The sequence below is a fragment of the Sinohyriopsis cumingii genome, chromosome 7 (genome assembly GCF_028554795.1).
Source record: "Sinohyriopsis cumingii isolate HCF-2022 chromosome 7, ASM2855479v2, whole genome shotgun sequence".
NCBI classification, from domain to species: domain Eukaryota; kingdom Metazoa; phylum Mollusca; class Bivalvia; order Unionida; family Unionidae; genus Sinohyriopsis; species Sinohyriopsis cumingii.
Genome location: NC_142967.1, coordinates 132,570,997 through 132,597,510, shown reverse-complemented (window position 1 = coordinate 132,597,510; position 26,514 = coordinate 132,570,997). Strand labels below are relative to the sequence as shown.

Genomic DNA, 26,514 nt, shown 5'->3' with positions numbered 1-26,514 from the left:
GTGTCCATGTGGGAGTGAGAAAGAAAAGAATGTGACTATATTGTTGGATACAGACACTGTTAAGTATATGTATGCATATGTGCTGTTGTATATACATACTGCTATGCATATGTGTGCATATGTGTGTTGTATATATGTACTGATATGCATACATGTGCATATGTGTGCTGTATATACATACTGCTATGCATATGCATGCATATGTGTGTGTCTGTATATAAATAGATTCCTTTGTTTGAGGGCCTCAGGGTTAATCAAGTCAACCTCTTTCATAAATTTTTTGTTAATAACATTAGTTATCTGGCAAAAACTAATTATATTTGTTGTATGGCAGTGACATTTATGTTTGACTTTAGGGCAGCATATCTCTAAAGTTTGGTGAAAGTGTAGTTAAGCAGCACTCAAGAAAAATGTTGCATGGAACCATATAATTATCTTCAGTATAATAACCTTGACCTTTGACCCATATCAAAAGGCGCCTTTCTATCCAATAAGATTATCCATCTGCAACAACTGGTGAAATTGTGAAGCAGATCTCAATTTATTCAAATTAATCTGCAAATACTGTTTTCCAATGTTTGTCACATCTGACACCTTCCCCCTTCCCATGCATTATTGTGCAGTAACAAAACCGATAAAAATAATAATAATAATAATGAGGGCTCTGTATAGCGCCTAATCTTTAGAAGCTCTAAGTGCTTTACAACATTAGACAACACCTATAAGATAAAAAACATATAATGATATGATTACAAAAACAAACACCATGAAATTAGAAAACATTAAAAAAAATGCTGAGAATATTTAAGGTAGGAAACATTAATAGGTCTTTAAGTTTGTTCTCGCAGTTGAAATAAGTGAGTTTTGAGCACCCTCTTGAATGTGATCACTGTGTCTTTGTGTCTAAGTTCAGTGGGCAATTCATTCCAAGTTGCTGGGCCCTGGTATGCAAAAGAACGCTGTCCATATGACTTTGTTTTCATACTTGGAATAATAAGTATACGATTGTCAGAAGAGATATGTTGAACTAGAGTCCGACAGTGAAATGTAGCACAGAGAACAAATTTTGTGTTTGATTCTGGATCGAATGGATAGCCAGTGTAAGGTACAGAGCAGCGGGGAGGTGTGCTCTGATCGTGGTACTCTAAGTATGATCCGAGCAGCTGTGTTTTGAACTTTTTGAAGTTTCTGGAGCAGATATTGAGATGAACCAGACAGAATTGAGTTACAATAGTCCAGTCTTGAAAGTACTAATGAACACACAAGTGTTTTAGTGGCATCAACTGAAAGATATTTGCGAATTGAGCTGATGTGTCTCAGCTCAAGATATGCAGCCTTGCATATGTTCATGACATGTTGGTACAATGTGAGAGTACTGTCCAGTGTAACACCTAGGTTTCGTACTGATTGTGTGAATTTAATATTGGTGTTGCTGATATTTATTGTTTGAGGTAAAGGATGTGAATGAGAAAGTCTTTGTGTTGTGATCAGAATGGCATCAGTTTTATCATCATTCATCTGCAGCTTGTTTCATGTCATCCATGATTTCACATCAGAAATGCACCTCTCTACACTTTAGATGGTAGCATCAACTTCAGTTGGGTGGCTAGATTTGTATATTTGGGTGTCATCAGCGTACAACTGGTGAGACACTGGATGATGATCTATGACACTTGAGAGCGACTGAGTGTACAGAATGAAGAGAACAGGTCCAAGAACAGACCCCTGTGCAACACCACAACATAGATCAACTGGGCTAGAGTATATTCCATTTACAGATACAATTTGTGTCCTGTTGACCAAGTAGGACTTGAACCACAGTAAGGCTGTATCATGAATGCCAAATACATGCTGGAGACGGTGAAGTAATATATCATGGTCTATTGTGTCAAATGCTGCAGACAAATCAAGGAGGGTGAGGACAGTAATCTTTCCGCTATCCAACACAGAAAGAATGTCATTAACTACTTTTAGACGAGTAGTTTCAGTACTGTGGCAAGGGCAACATGCAGATTGTACATTGCTAAAAAGACTGTTTGAATTTAGATGAGATACCAGCTGGGATAGAACAACCTTTTCTAAGATTTTTGATATGAATGGGAGATTAGAAACTGGGCGGTAGTTCTTTAATTCGTTATGGTCTAATGTCTTATCTAATGATAAGAGACTGAAGGACAGACATACCCATATCATCATAAACCTGATAATGGTCATATCAAAATGAAGTCCAAACATTTTCAAAGATTTCATGCAATCTTAACATGACATAAAGGACAAAAATTCCATACCAAATATACTCGTTTGCAAGTACAGTCAAACTGCAAACAACAAAGATCCTGATCTACCATTGCATAATGTGCCTGCTGATATGAGTCAATGTTGTTTGTTCTACTAATTACTACTAATAAACTAAAAAAGACTTAGATCTACTTGCGCATTATACAACAGTAGATCTGTGTCTATGCAGATTGCAGCTAGACTCATAAGCAGGTATATGTTAAATTATTGTATAGTATTTAGAGTCTAATTGTTAAGATGGTTACAATCAATTTGTGAATAGTGTCTTTGAAATGACTTATTTGATATGTTTATTAGTAACATGTAATTTGACAAAACTATGAAAAGAAAAAGACATTTCACATTTTGAACACTGTTTGTCTGACCCCATTTGATAGTCTGGATCATTTGGATGGGTTAATGTCAACAGAAGGCACACAAATGCTGTTCTTGAATTACTGCTGTACAATGGCACCGTGCCAAGACTGTCTGGTATAATTTAACTCTAAATAATGTCTTCTGACACAGCATAAGAAGGAATACTCCATGCTGATGTCCAATTCTTCATCTTGAATAATTCATCTTTTTTTAACCAAAATATTCTATAGCATATGTCATTAAGTAAATATAAAAAGATACCTTGCTGTGCATTAATATCTCACAATCTTAATAATACATTCAATTTTTCACCATGTGCTCAAATAACTTGCTAACAGCATAATTACATCGTTCTGCCATCAGAATTCAATTTACCAGTATTGTACTTCCACCATTACATGGATATTGCAGTTCATTTGAAGCAAAGAAATAAAAATAACCAATTACTGACTCTCTTGAAAATAAAGGTTTTGTGAGGATAATATTGGTAGTGAAGATTAAAGTCAGTTTTCAAGAGATGCAATTTTCCATATTAGCATGTAAAATGGATTTCCTATTTTACCATGTACCATATATACTTACTTATAAGTCAAGGCAAACTGCAAAAAATACAGATCCTGATCTGCCATTATATATAGCACCTGCAGATCTTGGCCTTTTGTTGTTTGTTCTACTGATTACTCATAACAAACCACACAGACCCTGGTCAGCCAGCAAATTATGCGACAACAGATCTGGGTCTAAGCAGCTTGCAAATGGTCTTGACTTACTGGGGAGTATATATGGTAGCCATATTGGGCAAATCAATCTCCATTTGTTAGGTGTATAAACTTGAAAAATACTACTTTTCTACACCTTTTTGTTTGTTCTTTTTTTAAACATCTCATGAATTTAACATGAAAGCCTTATTAATATGAATTATACATGAGTTTCAGGAAGGAAACTGATGAGCATCATTGTCAAGGTAAAAATGAAGATTTCATTTTCCACAAAAAATATTTCACTTTCCTATCATTAATAGGAAAGTTGTTCATTTACAAGGTAAATATTGACATACTTAAAATACTAACAGCATAACTGATAAGGACTGCATCTAAAATTTATTTTATCTGTAGCCAAATGAAATCAAAACACTGACATTAACCTTATGATATCTGCATGAACATCTACAGCACTTTAGAACTATAACAGTACTTTGAAAAGTGCTGCAGAAATTCAACTTTTGTTCAAGTTTTCAGTACTTTCAAGTTTTTCAAAGCTACAGATATGAGAATGTGCTACAACAAAATGAAAGCAAGGCAACTGAGTTATTCTCAATTTTCAAGTGATTTATGCACAAGTTATCAACATGTTACTGTATTTGGGGCACAAGTCTTCTATCCATGATGTTAATGGTGGCATTCAAATCTGTAACTGTGGTGTCAGAAAAACAGATTTATGATGGTACAACCACTATTAATGAACTAAAATCCTCTAATACAAATCTGTTATCCCCATTCTAACAAGTCATGAAGGAATTTTTTTAATGGAAATATAGCCAAAATGTGTCATTTTCTGATGCACTATAGCACTGGGAGATTTGCCATGGTAGAGTGGTGTAAAACAGTTTTCACATTATATCATGGACTTTACTGACACATATTTTTCACAAAGGTCAATTAAAAAAATTCCATAATAACAATTTCATAAATGTAATAGTTATTATTACACAAGCATAGCAGAGTTTTAATGTATATTCAAATTTAAAAAGCTTTTTAATCATGAACTTGTGATCTTTGACAGAAAACTGCACACCTTACACATTTTTTTATTGTCTGCTCATTTTATTTCCTCTTTAAATCAAGTTAAACAAAGGCACTGATCTAATCAAAGTAAGATTTAAAAGAAACCCCAAAGGACAACAGTTCTATTCCAATTTAGTTGCTTATCAATTCCTGGTCTTTGTTAATTTTACATCATGTCAAACATTTGTTCCCAGGCAGAAAAAACTGTCATATACCAATGCAGGACTGACTTAATCTGTTTACAATAATCTCCAGTATCAAAGAAAACAAGAACCCAGTGTTAAAGAAAACACGAACCCAGTGTTGTAAATGTTATGCAATGACAAAAAATCTACAACATCATTTTTAATTATTTATAAATGATCTAAAAATAGAAAATTCCCATTCCATATGTCATGATATGTGCTTTTTCCAGACAGAAGACACTATATCTTAATGTAACACTAATTGTCTTTGCCTGTACAGACCTAAATGAAGTTTGAATGACATCAACAATTACATAGCTTGTCTTTCAACAAAGCTTTTAGTCGTCTCCTGCAGCCACTGTAAACATTAATTATCATGCAGCAACAGAATAATCATAGTAAAGTGTCTTTGACAAAGAAAAAGTTGGCTCCTCTGACAGGTCATAAAACACATAAAACACTGACCAGAAAAAAACATTTAATTTTACATCAAAGAAGAGGTACTAAAATGAGATTAGAAAAACCTGAGATAAATTTTGTATCTCTTTTTTCTTCCTTCAAAATTGTTTTTTTAGAAAGAGTCAACAAGAAGCAGTCCCAAATTAATCTATTGTGGACTCCTAGAAGCCAGATTTGACCAGGTGAAAGTCACAGGCTTTAGGTAACTTTACAGCAAGATTCACAAGTTTCAAGTAACTTTAGTAACAGATTTGACTAGGTGAGTCACTGGCTTTGAATAACTTTAGAGCTAGATTTGACTAGGTGAGTCACAGGCTTTGGGTAATTTTAGAGCCAGATTTCAATTGGTGAAAGTCACAGGCTTTGAGTAACTTTAGAGCCAGATTTCAATTGGTGAAAGTCACAGGCTTTGAGTAACTTTAGAGCCAGATTTGACTATGTGATTTCTGCTGTGATAAAATGCCTATGGCATGTGAAAAACTAAAGTGGTCATTATTAAATGCAAAAACATAACCCAAACCAGCACAAAATAATTATGTGACCTATATTTCATCTTTCTTGTTTCACAATGGCTGCCTTATGTTGCAAGGGTGCAAACAGATATGCATATCATCAATTTCATAATTAAAGTATAAAACATGCTTGAGAAATGAGTACCAAGGGCAATCAGTGAAAAATGAAATAGGGTCAATAGAGACCATCTTCTGCAAAATTGGGAGAAGAGTCAAGAAGAATCATTCCCCTACCAAGTTTGATGATTGTAGACAGAATATTATGTACACAACATACAAAAATCCCGTGACCATGAGCTAAACTTGTGCTATATAAGTGCTGAACTAACAGAGATGCATAAAATCATATATTCAAATTATTAAAAATGTACAATTTAAACACAAAATGTAACTAGTCAGTGAAGCCTAAACTATGGGACATAAAGACTACAAACCTGGAAGTAGAGTTGACAAGATGCATGCCCCCACCAAGTTTTATGATTCTTGAAAGGATGTTATGCATAATACACAAAAAAATCTTGTGTAGTCATGAGCTAAGCGCATCAACTTAACCTAAGTCAGTAATGTGAAATGTAGGTTACAGTGACTTCTTCTATAAAAAGGTGTTGAAGTAATAGAGACGTATACAGTGGAATGATACAAGTATAAACACTGGAAGCACAAAATTTAACTAAAGTCACTGAAGCATTATATATGGGTCATATTAAATAGGGTGTATTATGCATCACCAAGTTTCATGATTCCAGGTATAACAGTATATCTGCTGAGTCTAACAAGTGTGCCATATATACATTCCTCCATGTAGGTACTATTAGGCCCTACATGGTCAGCTCTGGAGAAGTCTCACTGAGAGCTTTCATTTGGAATACCTTGGATTCATATTATTTAGATATACTGGAATTGATAGAACTTTTAGGATATAAGGAATTCATTAATTTTTAATTCTTTCACTTTGTATTTTAGGAATTTTTTTTTTTTAAATTATGCAAAACTTCTTGTTATGTAGTTCAAGCCCCTAGATGGTAAACATAACCATGAAAAAATATGAATTTTGCACCCAAAAATATATCATCTTTTACAACATCTTACCTATCTGTCATCATTTGGCTGTTTCTGAATTTTAATAATAATCCTTTATTTAATGAGGAGATACGGTTAGTTCAAAACTATTCTCCCTTGAGGCCCTCTCATGAATTTTATATTTAAACTAAAAATAATTTTAACACCACCACCATTAATTATTCTACTATATAACTGTAAATGTAAAAAAAACAAAAATAGCTATGGAAGAAAGAACACAAGTTTACATCAAAATCAAACAATAATTATCCCTTTATGACATGTCTTTAGATTTCACATCTTGCAAACTGTGACCAGTTTTAATAGTTAATGTTACTAGCTCCATGCCATCGCATCAGAATTCTGAACTCAGTAAAGTTTTGAAAAGACCTGATTACGATGATAGTTATAAAGTCAGCCTTACATACAGTTTACATTTATCACTGGTGTATTTTGTTATTTATATCAATATACATACAGCATAATTTATATGTATGTACCATTTTGTGTAATAAAACCTCACCCACATCACAAATGACATGTCATGCAAAGAAATGCATAATAACAGAGGAATTCCAAATTTATCTGAAAATCATTTTACTATATTGTTCTGCACTTTGTTTAAAAAATATCCAACATTGATTGTCATGCAATAAATCAATTTTTTTTGTCATGCAATAAACAGAATCTTACGTCTGTGCTCATTTCAAAAGAAAGTCATGAAACCCATCAAGTACTTTCAATCTTCTGCTTGAGAAGGCTCCAAAAAGATAGAAACTATTTGAATAATTTCATAAACTTCCTTTATAATGAGTGCATTATTCATTCTCTGATGTAACTCATTTATCTAGATTCATCATTAATCAGTACATAAAGGTTGGGAACAAATTGCTTAATGATTTCTATAACAACTTGGTATATGGAAAAAAGGTAATAGGTTTACATTGTAGCTGCTCGTTAGTGGGTAATTTTTTGACAAGCCTTCAAATATTACAAAATATTGGCAAAGATATTGCCTCAACGTGTGTTGCTGTGCAATAAAAAAGACCAAACCAAACCATAATCACACATAGGTATAAGATGATGCCATATTAGTGACATCATAATATCCATGACTATGGCATTTCAATGGCATGGTATGAGTTGATTTTACAGAAGTGGGCTACCTTACCTTCAAGACTGAAACTGTAACCTAGCTCATAACTTTATAATACTAAAATTAATATTTCCATGTGTACAGAAATAAGAATACTTTGAGACAATATCACTGCCATATGGTTCAGTGTAAAAAAGCAACAGAAAATTACATAATATTCACAGAAATATCACTGTAAAGAATTTTTGAGGAGGAAAATATAAAATAGTCAATGATATTTACCCTGAATGATTCACTGGATCAAATAAATTATACCACACCAACTGGTCTGCAAAAAAAAAAAAACAGAAGAGAAAAATCGTAGAAACTGTTAAAAATATAATAGAAAAGAAAACATGAGTAATTTATCCATATGCAGAAAACTCATTAAGCTCAGGTGAAAATATTACAATATGACCAAAACGTTTGCAAGAAGACTAAACAAATTCATCAATAAAACAACCAGCTGAAAATTTCTTTTGTTTGATCCTGGAACTCATTAGAATATCAGCTTACATAAAATCAATAAGTGAAAAAGTGGATACACCATCCAAGGAAATTTTTTAAACATGTGGAAACCAATGTCTCACCTGCATCAATATAATGGTGCTTCCTTTGTGTGTTTGACATACAGAAACCTGAAACTTAAACAGTAAACTTTAATTTAGATGGTAAAACCAATAAAAAATAAAATGCTGCAAAATGTATTTCCTATGCCACACAATGCTCATGCAGGTGAGAATAAAAAGAAACATTTTCTGTCATCAGTTCAAAGGTCAATTTAAGCAAATTTTTGGTCACAAATTGAGCACATTCAGTTTTGGTAATAGATTATATCTGAATTACAAAATTTAAAAATACCTGCAAAAATTCTAAATAAAGAAATCAATAAGCTTTAGTAATGGTTGGGATTACAAGCATATGAATATGCATTATGTTTACATTAACCAAACGGATTCCATTAAATTTATCACACAAAAGCTTTAATTTGAACATCTGAATAAATAAGTTTGAAAATTCTTTCATTATTGGTCAGTATTATCCATAGAAATATAGTTGGAGGGTAGTTTTCTGTGAGAAAATCCACTGGAATCACTCGAATTGTGAAAAAAGACATAGATGCATAATGGCTGTGTAAGGTCTCAAAAAAAACCCAGCAGGCTTCCTAGCACAAGCAGAAGCTGTAACTCAAGTATAGATGGGATTTTGTCCCTCTATCCAATGTAGATTACTCTAGTGGGCAGATGACTTTTAGCACTTCTGCTACTAAATACAAGCTTGAAAGGGCTGGAGTTGTGATCATACTTGAGACTTAATACATTCAAGCAATGTATTTAAAGAAGAAAAGAAAGAGAGGTAGGAAGAGAGATACAGGTATCTAAGGAAACTGGGACAGAGACAGAGACACTAACCTTTGTAAATCACTTGTTTCTCCCTGATTTCTTCAGCTTCAAAAATTGGTTGACCAAATAAAATCTTGGAACTGATTTCATTTCATATGATTCATGAAGTTCCAATTCAATCCCTGGCTATTGACAATGAATTTATAACATCATTTCTACATATTAAACCATTGATTATTACCCTTTTGGACATATTGTTATGAAAATTCAGTGCATACTAATCTACATATCAGCTCATCATAAAGTTGAGAAAAAAATTCAGTTAAACACATTATTAGACTTTAACGCAAAATATAAAAATTAAATTGACTTTCACAGACAAGATAACAAAATTTCTGTTGGGCAAGGGTTGTTTGTACAAAATGTGTCCAGTTTCAAAATAATTTTGTGCTCTTTTGCAAGACAGAAATTATTTAAATATACATCAACATTAAAATAATGACTGGCAATGCAGACTTATTTGTTGATGCAAAAATAAATATGCTTCTCCATTCCATAAAGACCTAAATAGTATTCATTTATCAAATATTCAACTGTACTGAGCTTGTCACCCTTTCCTCTGACTCAAGCATGCGATCTCATCATTAATCATCACTTTGGAGATTGAAGCAATAGCTTTAATCTCTGCCAATCAAAACAACTGGTTGCAAAGTGAAATAATCAAAGCAGTTCAAGCAAGAAAAGAAAGCAACCCAGATCAGCTATTTTTATACAAAACATAACTGAAAACAAAATTAGAGAGAAAAGCTTAACTTGAATCATGCATCTTTACTGTGATGGAGATATATGATTACAATATATTGATGCCATTAATTTTACAATTATAGAATTGTTTCATGATAATGCAAGCACTGTTTCATGATAATGCCAGCATTGTTTCGTGATAATGCCAGCATTGTTTCATGATAATGCAAACATTGTTTCATGATAATGGTGTAGCACAAAACACAGAAGTTTACCTGATTTTCATTTCACAGCATGGTTGAATTTTTTAAACACTTGACCAAATAGCTGACACATAAAACCTTTGCCAAAAGGTCCAAAGTATTCCCCATATTCATAATATAGGATTATGAGATTAATACAGTTATTATACCTACATGAGCACTGAGACAAAGAACAAGTATTTTTTTGCTGATATTTTACTGGTCACAATTTATCACAACATTCAGAAATTCAATACTTTTTAATTCTGCATTATGTTGAAAAAATGCATAGCAATGGCAGGTAAAATGAAGAGCTGATTGGGGAAACAGAAACAGTGCTAATTTCCCCTTAGGCCTAACAGAAAAAATTCATACATTTAACTTCAAGCCATGATGTGACACAGTAGTAGTTGTTAAACAGCTTAATAAGATTAGAAATAAAAATACCAAGCATATATTAAAGCACTGCCTGTCAATTTCCTAAGGATTGTCTGTGAAGGCTAACAACATATATCAAGCTACTGTTAAGAAAAGTATTTTTACTAGTGTAAAGTCAATCATACAGTGGTAGAACAACTCTTGAAACTTTGTGAACACTCAAACCCAGTCCTCAAATTCTTAGTGTTTATAACTGTAATTATAAGGAAGTTTAAAATACTGAACTTTCAGGAATTTACTTAAGTCTCTGTCCTACACTTAAGTATTACTGACCTAACTTATCATAAGTATGGTATCTAATTATGGGGTTTTGTGCCAGCAGATGTAAATCTTTTATGATTTAACTCACACGAGATTCGAAACTAATTAATCCACACTTAAAAATACAAAAGTTGGTGATCATCCATCAGCTGAAAAATGAATTTTCATTTATTAGGCTTTTACTTGCCCTATTCCAGGCACTAAACATATTCCTTGAAGCATATCTCATAAAATTACGCTTAGCTGAAAAAAATTATAAGAGTAAATGTAATGTACCACCAGTGTACAGTATCTCTGATAATGTAATGTACCACCAGTGTACAGTATCTCTGATAATGTAATGTACCACCAGTGTACAGTATCTCTGATAATGTAATGTACCACCAGTGTACAGTATCTCTGATAATGTAATGTACCACCAGTGTACAGTATCTCTGATAATGTAATGTACCACCAGTGTACAGTATCTCTGATAATGTAATGCATCACCAGTGTACAGTATCTCTGATAATGTAATGCATCACCAGTGTACAATACCTTTATGATAATGTAATGTACAATATCTTTATGGTAGCATAATGTATCACCAGTGTACAATATCTCAAAAGTAATATAATGTATCAACAGTGTACAATATCTCTACAGTAGTATAATGTATCAATGTATCACTAGTGTACAATATCTCTATGTAATGTAATGTATCACTAGTGCACAATATCTCTATATCATAATGTATCACCAACATACAATATCTGTTATAATGTAATTTATCACCAGTGTCCAATACCTCTATAAATTCTTATAGGTTCAAAATTCTTTTTAGACCTAGTCCACAAACCATTATATATTTCTTGTGGTACTGGCAGAATGTTCTAATGACAGAATATAAACAATTCCATTTCTCAAAAAGAACAGTAAAATAAAGGACCATCAATATTTACTACAGAACATGAAAATGGGGGAATTCTAGTATACTCCTTAAGATAATGTCAGTTATGTAACCTAATGGGGCATTTAACCTATACTGGGTTATATTTTTCTTCTTCTTCATCCTCTTCTTGTTATTTTTGGCAAATATATCAGTCTTTATTGGGGAATCTTACATCGTCTCTGGAGGGCAATTATTTTTTTTGTCTACAGAAGGATGTACTACAGCTGTACTGCTGAGGCCAGCTTGATTAGGGAAAGTGCTAGTGACAAGTAAAATAATATGATCAACAAGAATAAATTTGTAATTATATTAATATTATGTGTATGGAAAAGTCAAAAATCCTCTAGTTCACAAGCAAATTCTGTTCTCTTCCTACAAACATCATCAAAACATTGAAAAAGAAGGAATCTTTAAATCAGGGTTGCATGTACTCACGGCATTGTGGTCAATTAGGACTTCAAGCCACTGATCAAGCTGTGAACTATCACCATATGCTGCCTGCAAAGAGAGGAATAATAACAATGGATTTCAATCATGTCATCTCTCTCCCCCCCCATTACACACACACACACACAATGGAAGGTCATGGTCTATGCAGTTCACCTGGAGAATAGATACTTTAGACCCTGGGATGCTTGTACATTACACAAGGGAATACCAACTACATTTGCTTAAAAGTGAATTCAAACTGCAAACAAAAAAGATCCTGATCTGCCATAGAATAATTCGCTAGCAGATCTAGGTCTACCTTGTTTTTCTACTAATTACTCCTAACAAACTGCATAGACCCAGATCTGCTGGCACATTTTGCAATGGCAGACCTGTGTCTGTACAGTTTTCAGTTGGACTTGTCTTATTAACAAGTATATACAGTACCTGGGTCTATGCTGCAGAGATGTTCTCAGGATTTTATCATACGGAGGGATTTCCCCCCTTGCAACAAAAATGAGGGGGAGTAGAACAAAAATGAGGGGATGGAGGATATGACCTTAGTTCAATATTTACATAATAAAAGATGTTGCCTCCAGTTGTATAAGCATTAAGTGTTCAACGTTTCTCAGCTTCAAACTTTGATGCAATACTTGTTGTAGGGCCCAATGTGCCAATTAAATTTAGCTTAGCAACCATTCATGTCATCCTGAAAAAACCAGATGTGTAAACAGTTATGAAAGAATACATGTTGCAACAAGTGCTACAATATTTCTACCATTTCTACAAGAACTTTATGGGTGAACAGCTGAATAAAGTTGTATAATGCACAGAGTACATTTTCATATCCATGACTTGAAATTAATTTGTTGCAGTTCTCATGCATCACCACTTTCCAAGTGCAGGAATTTATACAGATTTTGCATGAATAAAGCAATTTCTCACCCTATCAGCATCCCTGATGCTATTCACCTGGAGAACAGACACTACAGACCCTGACCTGCTTGTAAGCTTGCACATTACACAAAGGGAACATCTGGGTCTATGCTGTTCACCTGGAGAACAGGCCCTGATCTGCTAGTGTATTATACAAGGGTAAATCTGGAGCTATGCTATCAGCCTAACAAAGAATAGTAAAGATCTTTATCAGCTCGTACATTACACAATAGAAGATCTGATGATATTCTGTTTATATGAATAATGGACATGGCAGACCCTGATTTGCTGGTAGTTATAGCTCCATGGTCATAAATGAAGAACAGAAAGAAGCAAAATTAAAAGGTTTTGTAAAACTTAACAAATAATATAAATATCAAAGTTTTAAATGAAAATGGCAGAGGAATTTAAGAGTATTATGAAATGAATCTGAAATAATCCTGAAAAAAGTTTCTATTAATGTCAAAAAGAATGAAAAGTTCATAATACATTTCAGAACTGGAAATGTACTGGTCCACTAAGAATCCTGATGTCAAACAGCATTATCAAGAACACCTTTGAATTATTCACAAGAGTCCCAAAAAAATATTATAGTCAAATGAGCACATTCTGTTTTTCTTCTTAAATAATATCTAAATACAATATAAAATATGTCTGCAGTCTTTATGTTACAACAAGAACACAAGACATAATAACAAAAGTATTAACAAAATTGCCCTGAGATAAAAAGCTAAAACAAACAAAATGTTACTACTGCTTATGTGACACATTGTAAATTTCCAACATCATAGAAAAACTCACATGATTTAACCCACCCAATGGGAACTAACTTAATTCTTCTAAGATACCACCTGTCTGACCAGACCAATGGGAAAAAGGCAGGATCTTGTAAACATATTTACTAATAATTCTATTATTACTAATAAAAATTTACTTTACAGTTTACTAATAATTCTATTATTAGTAAACTGAAAACACGAATATAAGCATCAATTTATAAATACCATGCAATTTTATGTTCTTTAATTTAATATTTAAAACTGACCCTTGTATATTCTTGCATAAAATGCCAAAACAATGTCCAACCCTTTGTTTTGGGCAGTAAAATAAAACAAGAGGCCTGTAAGAAAGTAATATCAAACTTATTTAAATTACCACCCACCACCACCACTACGATATATAGTAACAGAACATTCCCAATCACATTCCAAAGTCCATATCTAAACCATGCAGGTGCTGGATAACATTATATGTGCATGTATATACAGGCAGACAGACAGGATCACATTATCTCCACCATTTCCTCTAAAAGTGGCAGTATTATTGTGTCTAATACAAATGTCAGCATCCCTAGAGGATGGATTTCCTTCTGCTGCCCACACCTTGGAAGAAAATTTCTCAACTGCTCCCAACCTAAACAAAATTCTCTATTCTGAAAAAAAATCTTAAACAAAATTCTTGTAAAGATAGACTAAAGCTATAGTCTATTTAAGGAATATACAGTCCAACCTAGAGTCTATTAAAGGAATATACAGGCAAACCTGTGTACAACAAATGTCTTTTATTTTGTCATGGCAGTTTTTAAACTCTGCAACTGAAACAAAGTTCAGCTGTATGATATAACAGAGATCTAATGGACACTGATATGAGATCATATTCAGTCGACCTGTAAATTCACCTTAGAGATTTCATCTTTTCCATTTATGAAAGTGAAAAACTTCATTAAGACCAAAGAATTTGTCATGAGAACTCTAATAAGAAATTTAATGGGCTCTATTTGACAGGTCACTAAAAATAGGCTGACCAGAATTTCTAAGGTCTCCAGAACATAAACCTTCAGATTTACTTACTATAAGGATAGCTTCATTTCAAACAGATTTGTAAACTCCAATGTGCATATTGAAATTCATGGTCACAGATCACATTATTGTTCTTACTACACAACAAAGTATTTTGCATGGTCATCGATTACATCTGTGCTCTTACTACATGGCACAGCATTCTGCATGGTCATCGATTACATCTGTGCTCTTACTACATGGCACAGCATTTTTTGTGGTCATAGATTACATCTGTGCTCTTTCTACATGGCACAGCATACTGCATGGTCATAGATTACATCTGCGCTCTTACTACATGGCACAGCATTTTTTGTGGTCATAGATTACATCTGTGCTCTTACTACATGGCACAGCATATTGCATGGTCATCGATTACATCTGTGCTCTTACTATATGGCACAGCATTCTGCATGGGCATCGATTACATCTGTGCTCTTACTACATGGCACAGCATCTTTTGTGGTCATAGATTACATCTGTGCTCTTACTACATGGCACAGCATCTTTTGTGGTCATAGATTACATCTGTGCTCTTACTACATGGCACAGCATCTTTTGTGGTCATAGATTACATCTGTGCTCTTACTACATGGCACAGCATATTACATGGTCATCGATTACATCTGTGCTCTTACTACATGGCACAGCATATTGCATGGTCATCGATTACATCTGTGCTGATCTGTGCTCTTACTACATGGCACAGCATATTGCATGGTCATCGATTACATCTGTGCTGATCTGTGCTCTTACTACATGGCACAGCATATTGCATGGTCATCAATTACATCTGTGCTCATCTGTGCTCTTACTACATGGCACAGCAATCTGCATGGTCATCGATTACATCTGTGCTCTTACTACATGGCACAGCATTTTGCATGGTCATCAATTACATCTGTGCTCATACTACATGGCACAGCATTTTGCATGGTCATCGATTACATCTGTGCTCTTACTACAAGGCACAGCATTTCGCATGGTCATCGATTACATCTGTGCTCTTACTACATGGCACAGCATTTTGCATGGTCATCAATTACATCTGTGCTCTTACTACATGGCACAGCATTTTGCATGGTCATCGATTACATCTGTGCTCTTACTACATGGCACAGCATTCTTTGTGGTCATTGATTACATCTGTGTTTTACTAAACAGCTTAGTGTTTTGCACGGTCATCAACCATATCAGTGTTCTTACTTAACTGCACTGCATTCTGCATGGGCATCAATCACATCAGTGTTCTTACTAAATGGCACAGTATCTTGCATGGTCATCAATTATATCAGTGTTCGTACTACAGGGCACAGCATTTTGCATGGTCAATTGATTACATCAGTGTTCTTACTAAATGGCACAGCATTTTTGCATGGTCAATTGATCCCATCAGTGTTTTTATTACAGGGCAGATCATTCTGCAAGGTCAGTGATCACATCAGTATTCTTACTAAATTGCACCGCATTCTGCATAGTCAATCCATCACATCAGTGTTCCTATTGCAGGGCAGATCATTCTGCAAGGTCAGTGATCACATCAGTATTCTTACTAAATGGCACAGCATTGTACATGGTCATCGATCACATCAGTGTTCTTATTACAGGGCAGATCATTCTGCAAGGTCAGTGATCACATCAGTATTCTTACTAAACTGCACCGCATTCTGCATGGTCAATCAATCACATCAGTGTTCCTATTACAGGGCAGATCATTCTGCAAGGTCAGTGATCACATCAGTATTCTTACTAAATTGCACAGCATTGTACATGGTCATCGATCACATCAGTGTTCCTATTACAGGGCAGATCATTCTGCAAGGTCAGTGATCACATCAGTATTCTTACTAAATGGTACAGCACTGTACATGGTCATCGATCACAACAGTGTTCTTATTACAGGGCAGATCATTCTGCAAGGTCAGTGATCACATCAGTATTCTTACTAAATTGCACCGCATTCTGCATGGTCAATCAATCACATCAGTGTTCCTATTACAGGGCAGATCATTCTGCAAGTCAGTGATCACATCAGTATTCTTACTAAATTGCACAGCATTGTACATGGTCATCGATCACATCAGTGTTCCTATTACAGGGCATATCATTCTGCAAGGTCAGTGATCACATCAGTATTCTTACTAAATGGTACAGCATTGTACATGGTCATCGATCACATCAGTGTTCTTATTACAGGGCAGATCATTCTGCAAGGTCAGTGATCACATCAGTATTCTTACTAAATTGCACCGCATTCTGCATAGTCAATCCATCACATCAGTGTTCCTATTGCAGGGCAGATCATTCTGCAAGGTCAGTGATCACATCAGTATTCTTACTAAATGGCACAGCATTGTACATGGTCATCGATCACATCAGTGTTCTTATTACAGGGCAGATCATTCTGCAAGGTCAGTGATCACATCAGTATTCTTACTAAACTGCACCGCATTCTGCATGGTCAATCAATCACATCAGTGTTCCTATTACAGGGCAGATCATTCTGCAAGGTCAGTGATCACATCAGTATTCTTACTAAATTGCACAGCATTGTACATGGTCATCGATCACATCAGTGTTCCTATTACAGGGCAGATCATTCTGCAAGGTCAGTGATCACATCAGTATTCTTACTAAATGGTACAGCACTGTACATGGTCATCGATCACAACAGTGTTCTTATTACAGGGCAGATCATTCTGCAAGGTCAGTGATCACATCAGTATTCTTACTAAATTGCACCGCATTCTGCATGGTCAATCAATCACATCAGTGTTCCTATTACAGGGCAGATCATTCTGCAAGTCAGTGATCACATCAGTATTCTTACTAAATTGCACAGCATTGTACATGGTCATCGATCACATCAGTGTTCCTATTACAGGGCATATCATTCTGCAAGGTCAGTGATCACATCAGTATTCTTACTAAATGGTACAGCATTGTACATGGTCATCGATCACATCAGTGTTCTTATTACAGGGCAGATCATTCTGCAAGGTCAGTGATCACATCAGTATTCTTACTACTGGTTACATCATTTTAAATGGTCATCTATCACATCAGTGTTCTTACTACAGGGCACAGCATTTTAAATGGTCATCTATCACATCATTGTTCTTACTACAGGGTACATCATTTTAAATGGTCATCTATCACATCAGTGTTCTTACTACAGGGCACAGCATTTTAAATGGTCATCTATCACATCAGTGTTCTTACTACAGGGTACAGCATTTTAAATGGTCATCTATCACATCAGTGTTCTTACTACAGGGTACAGCATTTTAAATGGTCATCTATCACATCAGTGTTCTTACTACAGGGTACAGCATTTTAAATGGTCATCTATCACATCAGTGTTCTTACTACAGGGCACAGCATTTTAAATGGTCATCTATCACATCAGTGTTCTTACTACAAGGTACATCATTTTAAATGGTCATCTATCATATCAGTGTTCTTACTACAGGGTACATCATTTTAAATGGTCATCTATCACATCAGTGTTCTTACTACAGGGTACAGCATTTTGCATGGTCATTAATCACATCAGTGTTCTTACTCCCGGGTACAGCATTTTAAATGGTCATCTATCACATCAGTGTTCTTACTGCAGGGTACAGCATTTTAAATGGTCATCTATCACATCAGTGTTCTCACTACAGGGTACATCATTTTAAATGGTCATCTATCACATCAGTGTTCTTACTACAGGGCACAGCATTTTGCATGGTCATTAATCACATCAGTGTTCTTACTCCTGGGTACAGCATTTTAAATAGTCATCTATCACATCAGTGTTCTTACTACAGGGTACAGCATTTTAAATGGTCATCTATCACAACAGTGTTCTTACTACAGGGTACATCATTTTAAATGGTCGTCTATCACATCAGTGTTCTTACTCCAGAGTACAGCATTTTAAATGGTCATCTATCACATCAGTGTTCTTACTACAGGGTACAGCATTTTAAATGGTCATCTATCACATCAGTGTTCTTACTACAGGGTACAGCATTTTGCATGGTCATTAATCACATCAGTGTTCTTACTCCAGGGTACAGCATTTTAAATGGTCATCTATCACATCAGTGTTCTTACTACAGGGTACAGCATTTTAAATGGTCATCTATCACATCAGTGTTCTTACTACAGGGTGCATCATTTTAAATGGTCATCTATCATATCAGTGTTCTTACTACAGGGCACAGCATTTTGCATGGTCATTAATCACATCAGTGTTCTTACTCCCGAGTACAGCATTTTAAATGGTCATCTATCATATCAGTGTTCTTACTACATGGTGCAGCATTCTGCATAGTCAATGATCATATCAGTGTTCGTACTAAATGGCACAGAACTCTGCATGATCATCGATCACATCAGTGTTCTAAATGGCAAGGCATTTTGTATGGTCATCAATCATAAAAGTGTTCTACAGCATTCAGCATGGTTGTTTATCACATCAGTTTCTTACTAAATTGCACAGCATTTTGTATGGTCATCAATCATAAAAGTGTTCTACATGGCACAGCATTTAGTATGGTCATCAAAGAAGCAAGGAAAAATGGTAATTATGCAATCACTGATAAAGAATTTACCTTTATACAATCAAATGCGATTTCTGGTAATGAAGTTACCTTTATGCCATAAAATGCTATTATTGTTATTAAAATATTTACTCTCATGCCTTATAATGTCATTATTTGTAAAGAATTTATCTTTATGACAAATAATATAATTACTGGTAAAGTATTTACCTTAATGCCATAAAATGTAATTACTGGTAATGAATTTACCTTTATGCCATAAAATCTAACTAGTAATTAAAAAATTTACCTGTATGCCTTACAATGTCATTATTGGTAAAGAATTTACCTTTATGCCATAAAATGTCATTCCAAGTTCTTTTGCAGAGGCCAAGAGCTGATAAATCTTCTGAATTTTTACAATGTCTGCTTCTGGAAAGTCAGTGTTTCTTATCTTCTGCCAGACATCTTCCAGGTCAAGCTGAAATGCAGACAAATAAATCAACTCCATATTTGAGGTAAATCTGAAACCCTTAAAGTTAAAGAGGCAAGCAAACACATCACAGAATAAAATGGTCTTGACTTCAGAGTGATTTATCCAAAGTATGATAAAAATCTATCATGGGGTATAAAAAAACAAAACAAATGAAAACATGACCCAAATCTAGCTCAGACAATGAATACCTGATTTTACTATTAAATATCTGTAGCATGCATTCTATTCATACTGAAATATTCTTTGTTGTGTGATATTTACAACCATATAGTCAGCATGGGTTAAATCAGAAGCCAGAAATCTGAACAAATTTTGTAAACAACTGTGACCAATCCAACTGGTATAATCACATGCCTTTTCCTCTTGGTTGCTCTATTACTCATCTACATTACCCTTCTATACTTAAAACAGTGTGGATGATATTTTTTTTAAAACACTTTAAAAAGATTTCTTTTTCAGAAATATGGACCCATTCGTTCCAACCAAGTGCAGGAAATCTGTATAGTCATAATTAGGCCAATGAAAATTGAGAATTCATAGTTGAACAATCTGAGAGCTATTCTCAAAACAATTTTCCTGCATCAGTGACACATGTGCAGCCAGTCTAAGCCTGGACCTGCTTTCACAAAGCATTTTAATTCAAATCTGTACTCATCTATTCAACTTTTCAATAAAGCATTGTGAGTAGTAGATGCAAGGCCCATTCTTTTGAAAACTATGCTATTTGCAGTATTTGTGTTGACATTTCCAAATGGTGGCCATTAACAAAATACAGCCAAGTATGTACTCAAGTTTGATCAGTTTCACAACAGTGGGATCTGATCTGGTAAATTTTTGCCTGTTTGAATCGCTCTTAAAATTAAAAAAATTGTGTTGAACCAGTATACTCATGTGTTATGACTATGGTCTTAAAGTAAGTAACATAAAGTTTTGTAAAATCAACAAACAATTTTATTCTCCAAGGTATAAAATTAAAATTTACAAGAAATTTACAGTATAATGAATTAAATCCCAAAGAATCTTAAAAGTTCTATCACATGTCTAAGAGAATTGAGTATTCCAAATGAATTCAAAGAATCTTAAATGTGCTGATGTACCAATAGTCTTGATGTATCACAATGACATTATCTAGAATGACTTGGAATGTATAAACAACAACCCCAAATAGTTTTAATCCAGTCAACGGGCACTTAGTAATTCTAATGAATATTTAAATAAATAACTCCTCCCAAATTATATGAGCATAATAAAAAATTATTTCACTAAATTGATACTGAAATAAGAATGAATAATTTTGTTTATCAGAACCTTATATATAAAAAACTATGATGCAATGAGAGAACCAGGATGTGAGTCATACGTTCAATTCCAGTCAAAAGGCCATATTAACATGTTTACAAATATTATCTTAAAGGTCAAATGACAAACATGGATAAAAGTGACCTATCTAAACATTTATTAACCAATTACCCTTAGCTTTACACTGTAACCTACAACCATGGATAAAAGTTAAGCACACAATAAAAATATACATAATACTTGATATTTTTATAATTTTCAAAAGTCTATAATGTACGAATTACACCAGTTTTCATGGTAATTAAAAGAAACTCTAAACAATCAAGAAGATGATTCAACCTGGATATGCAGCAAAGTAGTAGATAGGCACACAAAAAACCAAGCTATCTAGCCACATTGAGTCTTCCTTTACCATATTCCACTTTCAAGACAGCTAAAATCATGCAGGCCTCCATTTTTAAAACATCCCATCTCACCCCTACCTGCAACACAAAAACTAGGTATGTTTAAAGAATATGCTTGGGTAGTCTCTCAAGAGCAGTGGTTCCCAAACTTTTTTGCTGCAACCTTAAACTAGCCACCAACATGACCTCCAGACCCTAAATTTATGATTTCTTCTGATGACCATTTCTGATAATGCTGAGAACCCTGATTTGTGTCATAACCAGAGGTTAGGAGCTGCTGCTCTAGAAACATAAGGGATATATTGATCATCCCTTCACAAGTTACTAAAGACATAAAGGGTTCAGCTGTAAAACTTGCCACCTCAATTCTGCATATAGTTTTCTATCATACTTGTCATACTTAATACCACAATCCTCGCTGCAGATCCATTATATTTTCTTTTTAAAAATCCATATTTCCATGCAATGCAAGGGAAACAAATAAGTGTTGTTAGTCTGACTGAGCCACCTCAATAGGTTGTCTTAAATGGAGGTTTTACTGTCACATTGCTTGTTGATACAACTCTTATCTTGTGCTATTTCATCCTGGCTGAAATACATTACATTCACACAAACACAAAATGGTCACAATATTTAAGGTTCAACTCAGTCACATTTTGATTAAATACCCAGTTTGATGAAGTTATGTTAGCATTAGTCAGCAATATTTTAACTGTGCATATCTGTGCAACCAAACAGAGGGTACAATTAAGGTCATTAAACACTAAAATTGTGTATGGAGAGAGGTATGTATGAAGTGAAATTAGTATATATAAAAAATGCCTCTTTATATGTCACAAAGTGAAGGCAGTTATGGCAGGTTATTGAGAAACTGCATTCTATTTTGTAGAAGCACTGGGAAAAGGCCCAAAACAAAAAGCTGCTGTTTTGACATTTCTTTAATTTTTGTTGTTTCCATGGACAACACAACACTTATGGTGAATGTCCAGTGAGACTTTTCATGATCTCTTCATTAGCTTGGGCTCTTCCAATGGCTGTCAATTTAGGTCTCTTTTTCACTTTGTCAATTACAGAGTCACTTAAAACCAAAGTGTATGCCTTGGGCACATCAAGCCTGTGTTTAGTATTTCATGGATCTATATTTCTTGACTTGGTCAAGGATAAGCTTGGACTCATCTTTTAAGCACACACTGTCAAAATAATGCCATAGATGTGTGGCCTACAAAAGTTATGAGCTTTGATTTGGCCAATGCATGGATTTCATTGTGCTTATATTATCTGCATATGATCCCTTTTGTTTGTATCCCCTATTGATTTTAAAAGCAAAAGGCTTCAAAAATAAAAAAAAGCACAGAACTCAGTCATTTCATTTAATGATTTATAACTTCTAACCTGACTGGAGCTTGTTGGCATTTCAAATCAAGCAGGAGTTTCTTTAGCAACAATGTTTGCATGGAAAAGTCTCTGTATGCAGTTTGCTATGACAGTTTAATTTATCTGGAGTGGTGCGAGGAGTAGCTCCCTTCAGACACATACTCTAACTTGTCACTATGGTGCACTAGTCAGACAGTGGTGATGCCAAAGAAAGCAACAATTTGCTTTATGTCACTAAATCTGGAAACGGTCCTCAACATCCCCACCAACACACTTACCAAGTGCCATAAATACCATACCCTCGGTTCACTGACTTTTTCTGGCCAATAACTGTGGTATGGCAAAACACACATTAAAAAAAATGTAACTGTTTTTCTGCCAGTGAGATAAGTGATAACAGTCCAGCAATAAAGAATGAGTAATGTTTGAGTTCTTATAATTCAGTGAGATTAGTCTTGTCAAAGACAGATTCATGTTTGAACCTGGTTATTATAATAATTTTGTACAGAATCTCTAATGAAATTACAGATTTGCCAACATCAATAAGACTTTTTCAGTAAGGCAGTTATCTTATTTTTCCTCTAAGTTCGATCAGTTTCCATTAAGGTAGAGCAAAGTATCATGCTATTGTGAAGATGGAAAATATGCATTTAACAGGTTCACAAGTGTGATTCAAGACTGATGCAGTGATGGTAAACATCATGTTCAACTAAGATGTTTGTAAAGTACACTTACACCATAACTACCTTCAGTACAGTTTCACAAAATGCATATTCCAAACCCTGGGGAGCTCAATGGCCTCTTGCTATCTCCAAACTGACCATAATCCTTAGCTTTTTCCCCTTCAATTTCACATTATGACAGCAATCATCTCTCCCACAAGATGACCTACTCAAACCAATACATGTCCCTTCCTGCTTTATTTCCTACCATGAATTGAAATATTCCTTTTTAATCTTTTGTACTGACAATAAAAACTTTGTAAGAGGCTCCTTGTTCTTTTCACCTTGAAGTTGAACATCTTTTGCTTGTTGAAGACTATCTTTAGAAAATTCTATAAGCAACAGCTTGATCAAACAGACATTCTGCATGAAAAAATATTTGCAGTTCAAAGTGTCTGAGGTACTCTTGTAAAGGTAGACTGGTTCCCTGACCACCTCCACTGAACCTAATATGAAACTTGGATCCAAAATAAACAAAATACAAGCCAGTATTAAATCTTTACTCCAACAGTCACATTTTCATAATTTTTGCATTAATTCTGTACGTCCATATTTTCAGGTCATTTCTGTAAGATCATGGTAAAATCTTAAGGGATGGCTATCTTGAATGAGTAATAAAGCCAACTCCTGTGTGCACATGTGTGATGTATATTAATGTGTTTGTGCTTAAATGTGTATCATACTACATGGCTCAGTCATTATATATTTATCTGGTATGATGAAGAGTCAAAGAACTCAGTTGGGTTTTGTATAACCCATACCAGTCAACTTTTCAGAAGCCAAGTAGGGAGATTGAATGAAATAATAGAGATTGGGACATAAAATCAGGAGGTTTTTTGTGGCATTTTTTTAAGCCTTGTTTTCACTAATTATTGACTGATCTTCCAGGTCCAATAAGTGTGAAATTCTCATAGGATGCGCCATTTCTCCATGACACATCTTATTTTCTCCCAGGACATGCCCTATTTTTATGTTCTGGTCAGCTGTTGCCGAACTGCACAACAGCTAAAGGTTAGTCTTAAGAAAACAAGCAAGAAAGCCAGCATGACTAATTAACAGTTAATTATTATCACTGCAATCATCTTGTGAAAAGGACAGGCCCTCTAATATAATCCAAAGAAATCTTGTTCTACAGTGTGTGTTTTGTAAGCACCAGCAATTGATTGGCAGATAAATGATGCCCTATTTTGTTGTAACCAGCAGTACCTAAATATACAGTTTCAAGCTACATGTACCGAACATGTGGCATCTTATTTTCTCATGTTTTATATCACATTTTTATTCTCAACTAGAAAGGCATTTAACATTGTTTACTAAATAACATATTTATTCTGAATAATTTTTTGAGGGTACATGGTATGTTTCTCCGTTCCTTCTTTTAATTTAATGATGGTAAATAACATTTGTATATATAGTACTGCAATGCCAGGTAATTCACTTGTGTAAGTTTCTTTGGTGGGAATGGAGATGATACAGCATCACAGTGATCATTCCTGGGATTGAAACTAATTGCTGACAATTTTATTGTTGTGGTTGATTGTTTGTTGTGGTTTATTTTCTGATTTTAGAATTGTTGTAAGGTTAGAAACATTCATAAATTGACTTAAATAATGTTTAAACTTAACATTCTATTTACTGAAGAAAATTTTAATAATCAGGAGTCTTTGCAAAAATTGGGAGATATTAATGAAATTGGGAGGTAGGTGTGGAATGACCCCCAAAATCAGGAGTATGGTAACCTGGATGCTGGGGTCAATGGTGACACTGGCTCAAAGGACAGCATTGGTTTACTCACACTGAGGGACCAAAGCTTCAAGACCAGTGGATCTGAAGGGAATAAAGGGGGCTCTCAAGGGATCCTTTGGCAGACTGGGAGGAGCAGGCCATGCTTTTGCCTGTGGTGATAAATACCCCCCATAGTGAAGTTTCATGGCTGAACATACAAAAGTGTTAGACAGCCTAACTACAAAAATGTAATGCTATTGCCTATTATTCAGACAAGATGATGTACTCCCTAATGCTGGCCCTGAAATATGACAATTTTACTAAATCAGCATCATGTTTGCATTTGGAATTCGTTTCACTTGCACTGCATTCACATGTGCATTTCAGCTATGATCTCATCATTTTTCACTTGTAGTCTCAAAAATGTTTCTGATCTTATCACTTCCATTCATCATTTTTATTTTTATTTGTTTGAAACAAAATGGAAATGTGTTTGAAACAAAATGGAAATGCATTTACCGAACTCAGGTTTTCCAATTCTGAGAGTGTTAGATGGTGACAAATATTGCTTTCATATACTGTCTTTTAAAAAAAATGTGCTTTAATAAAATAATGCAGTACATGCAAAAGACAGCATTTATCCAAATAAAATTTGTACAGATGCAACCAGCAGTGATGATGGCATCACATTAATGGAAGTTATTATGTCTGTCATGACAATCTCATAGTTTGTAATGGAGTGAAAAACTGAAACTGGAAAGAATCTGATCCCAGATTATCATGTGTGAAAGCACTTTCTACCACAGAAATTTGGCACCAGGCAGAAAATAGATTTTCAAATCCATTTTCATGTATGAGTTTACGAGTTATTATTCTGTGTTCTGCATTTTTCTGCCCATTGTTTCTTTAAGTGGATTTATTTATTTGGTTTACATTCTGCATTTCACTCACATTAATTCTTCCTTCATTTTTTTTTTGTTTCACATGTAAAAAGTCCCATTTCATGATCTC

At 34.4% G+C, this 26,514-nt stretch overlaps 2 protein-coding genes across 2 annotated transcripts in view; both read right to left on the bottom strand.

Annotated features, from left to right (window-relative positions):
* The window catches only part of LOC149796149 (putative G protein-coupled receptor 139), a 211,520-nt gene extending 200,378 nt beyond the window's left edge, over positions 1 to 11,142 (bottom strand). Inside the window, exons 1-2 of the mRNA XM_089966076.1 lie at positions 8,380 to 11,142; positions 8,033 to 8,078 (exon numbers count right to left, since the gene is read on the bottom strand). The gene's annotated coding sequence lies outside the window, so the exon portion shown is untranslated. The remainder of the gene's footprint in view (positions 1 to 8,032; positions 8,079 to 8,379) is intronic.
* LOC149796148 (general transcription factor 3C polypeptide 1-like) overlaps positions 1 to 26,514 on the bottom strand; it is a 492,926-nt gene that overhangs the window by 274,599 nt on the left and 191,813 nt on the right. The window contains exons 37-38 of the mRNA XM_089966075.1: positions 19,833 to 19,964; positions 12,184 to 12,246 (exon numbers count right to left, since the gene is read on the bottom strand). Of these exons, the coding sequence (XP_089822201.1) occupies positions 12,184 to 12,246; positions 19,833 to 19,964 (195 nt within the window). The remainder of the gene's footprint in view (positions 1 to 12,183; positions 12,247 to 19,832; positions 19,965 to 26,514) is intronic.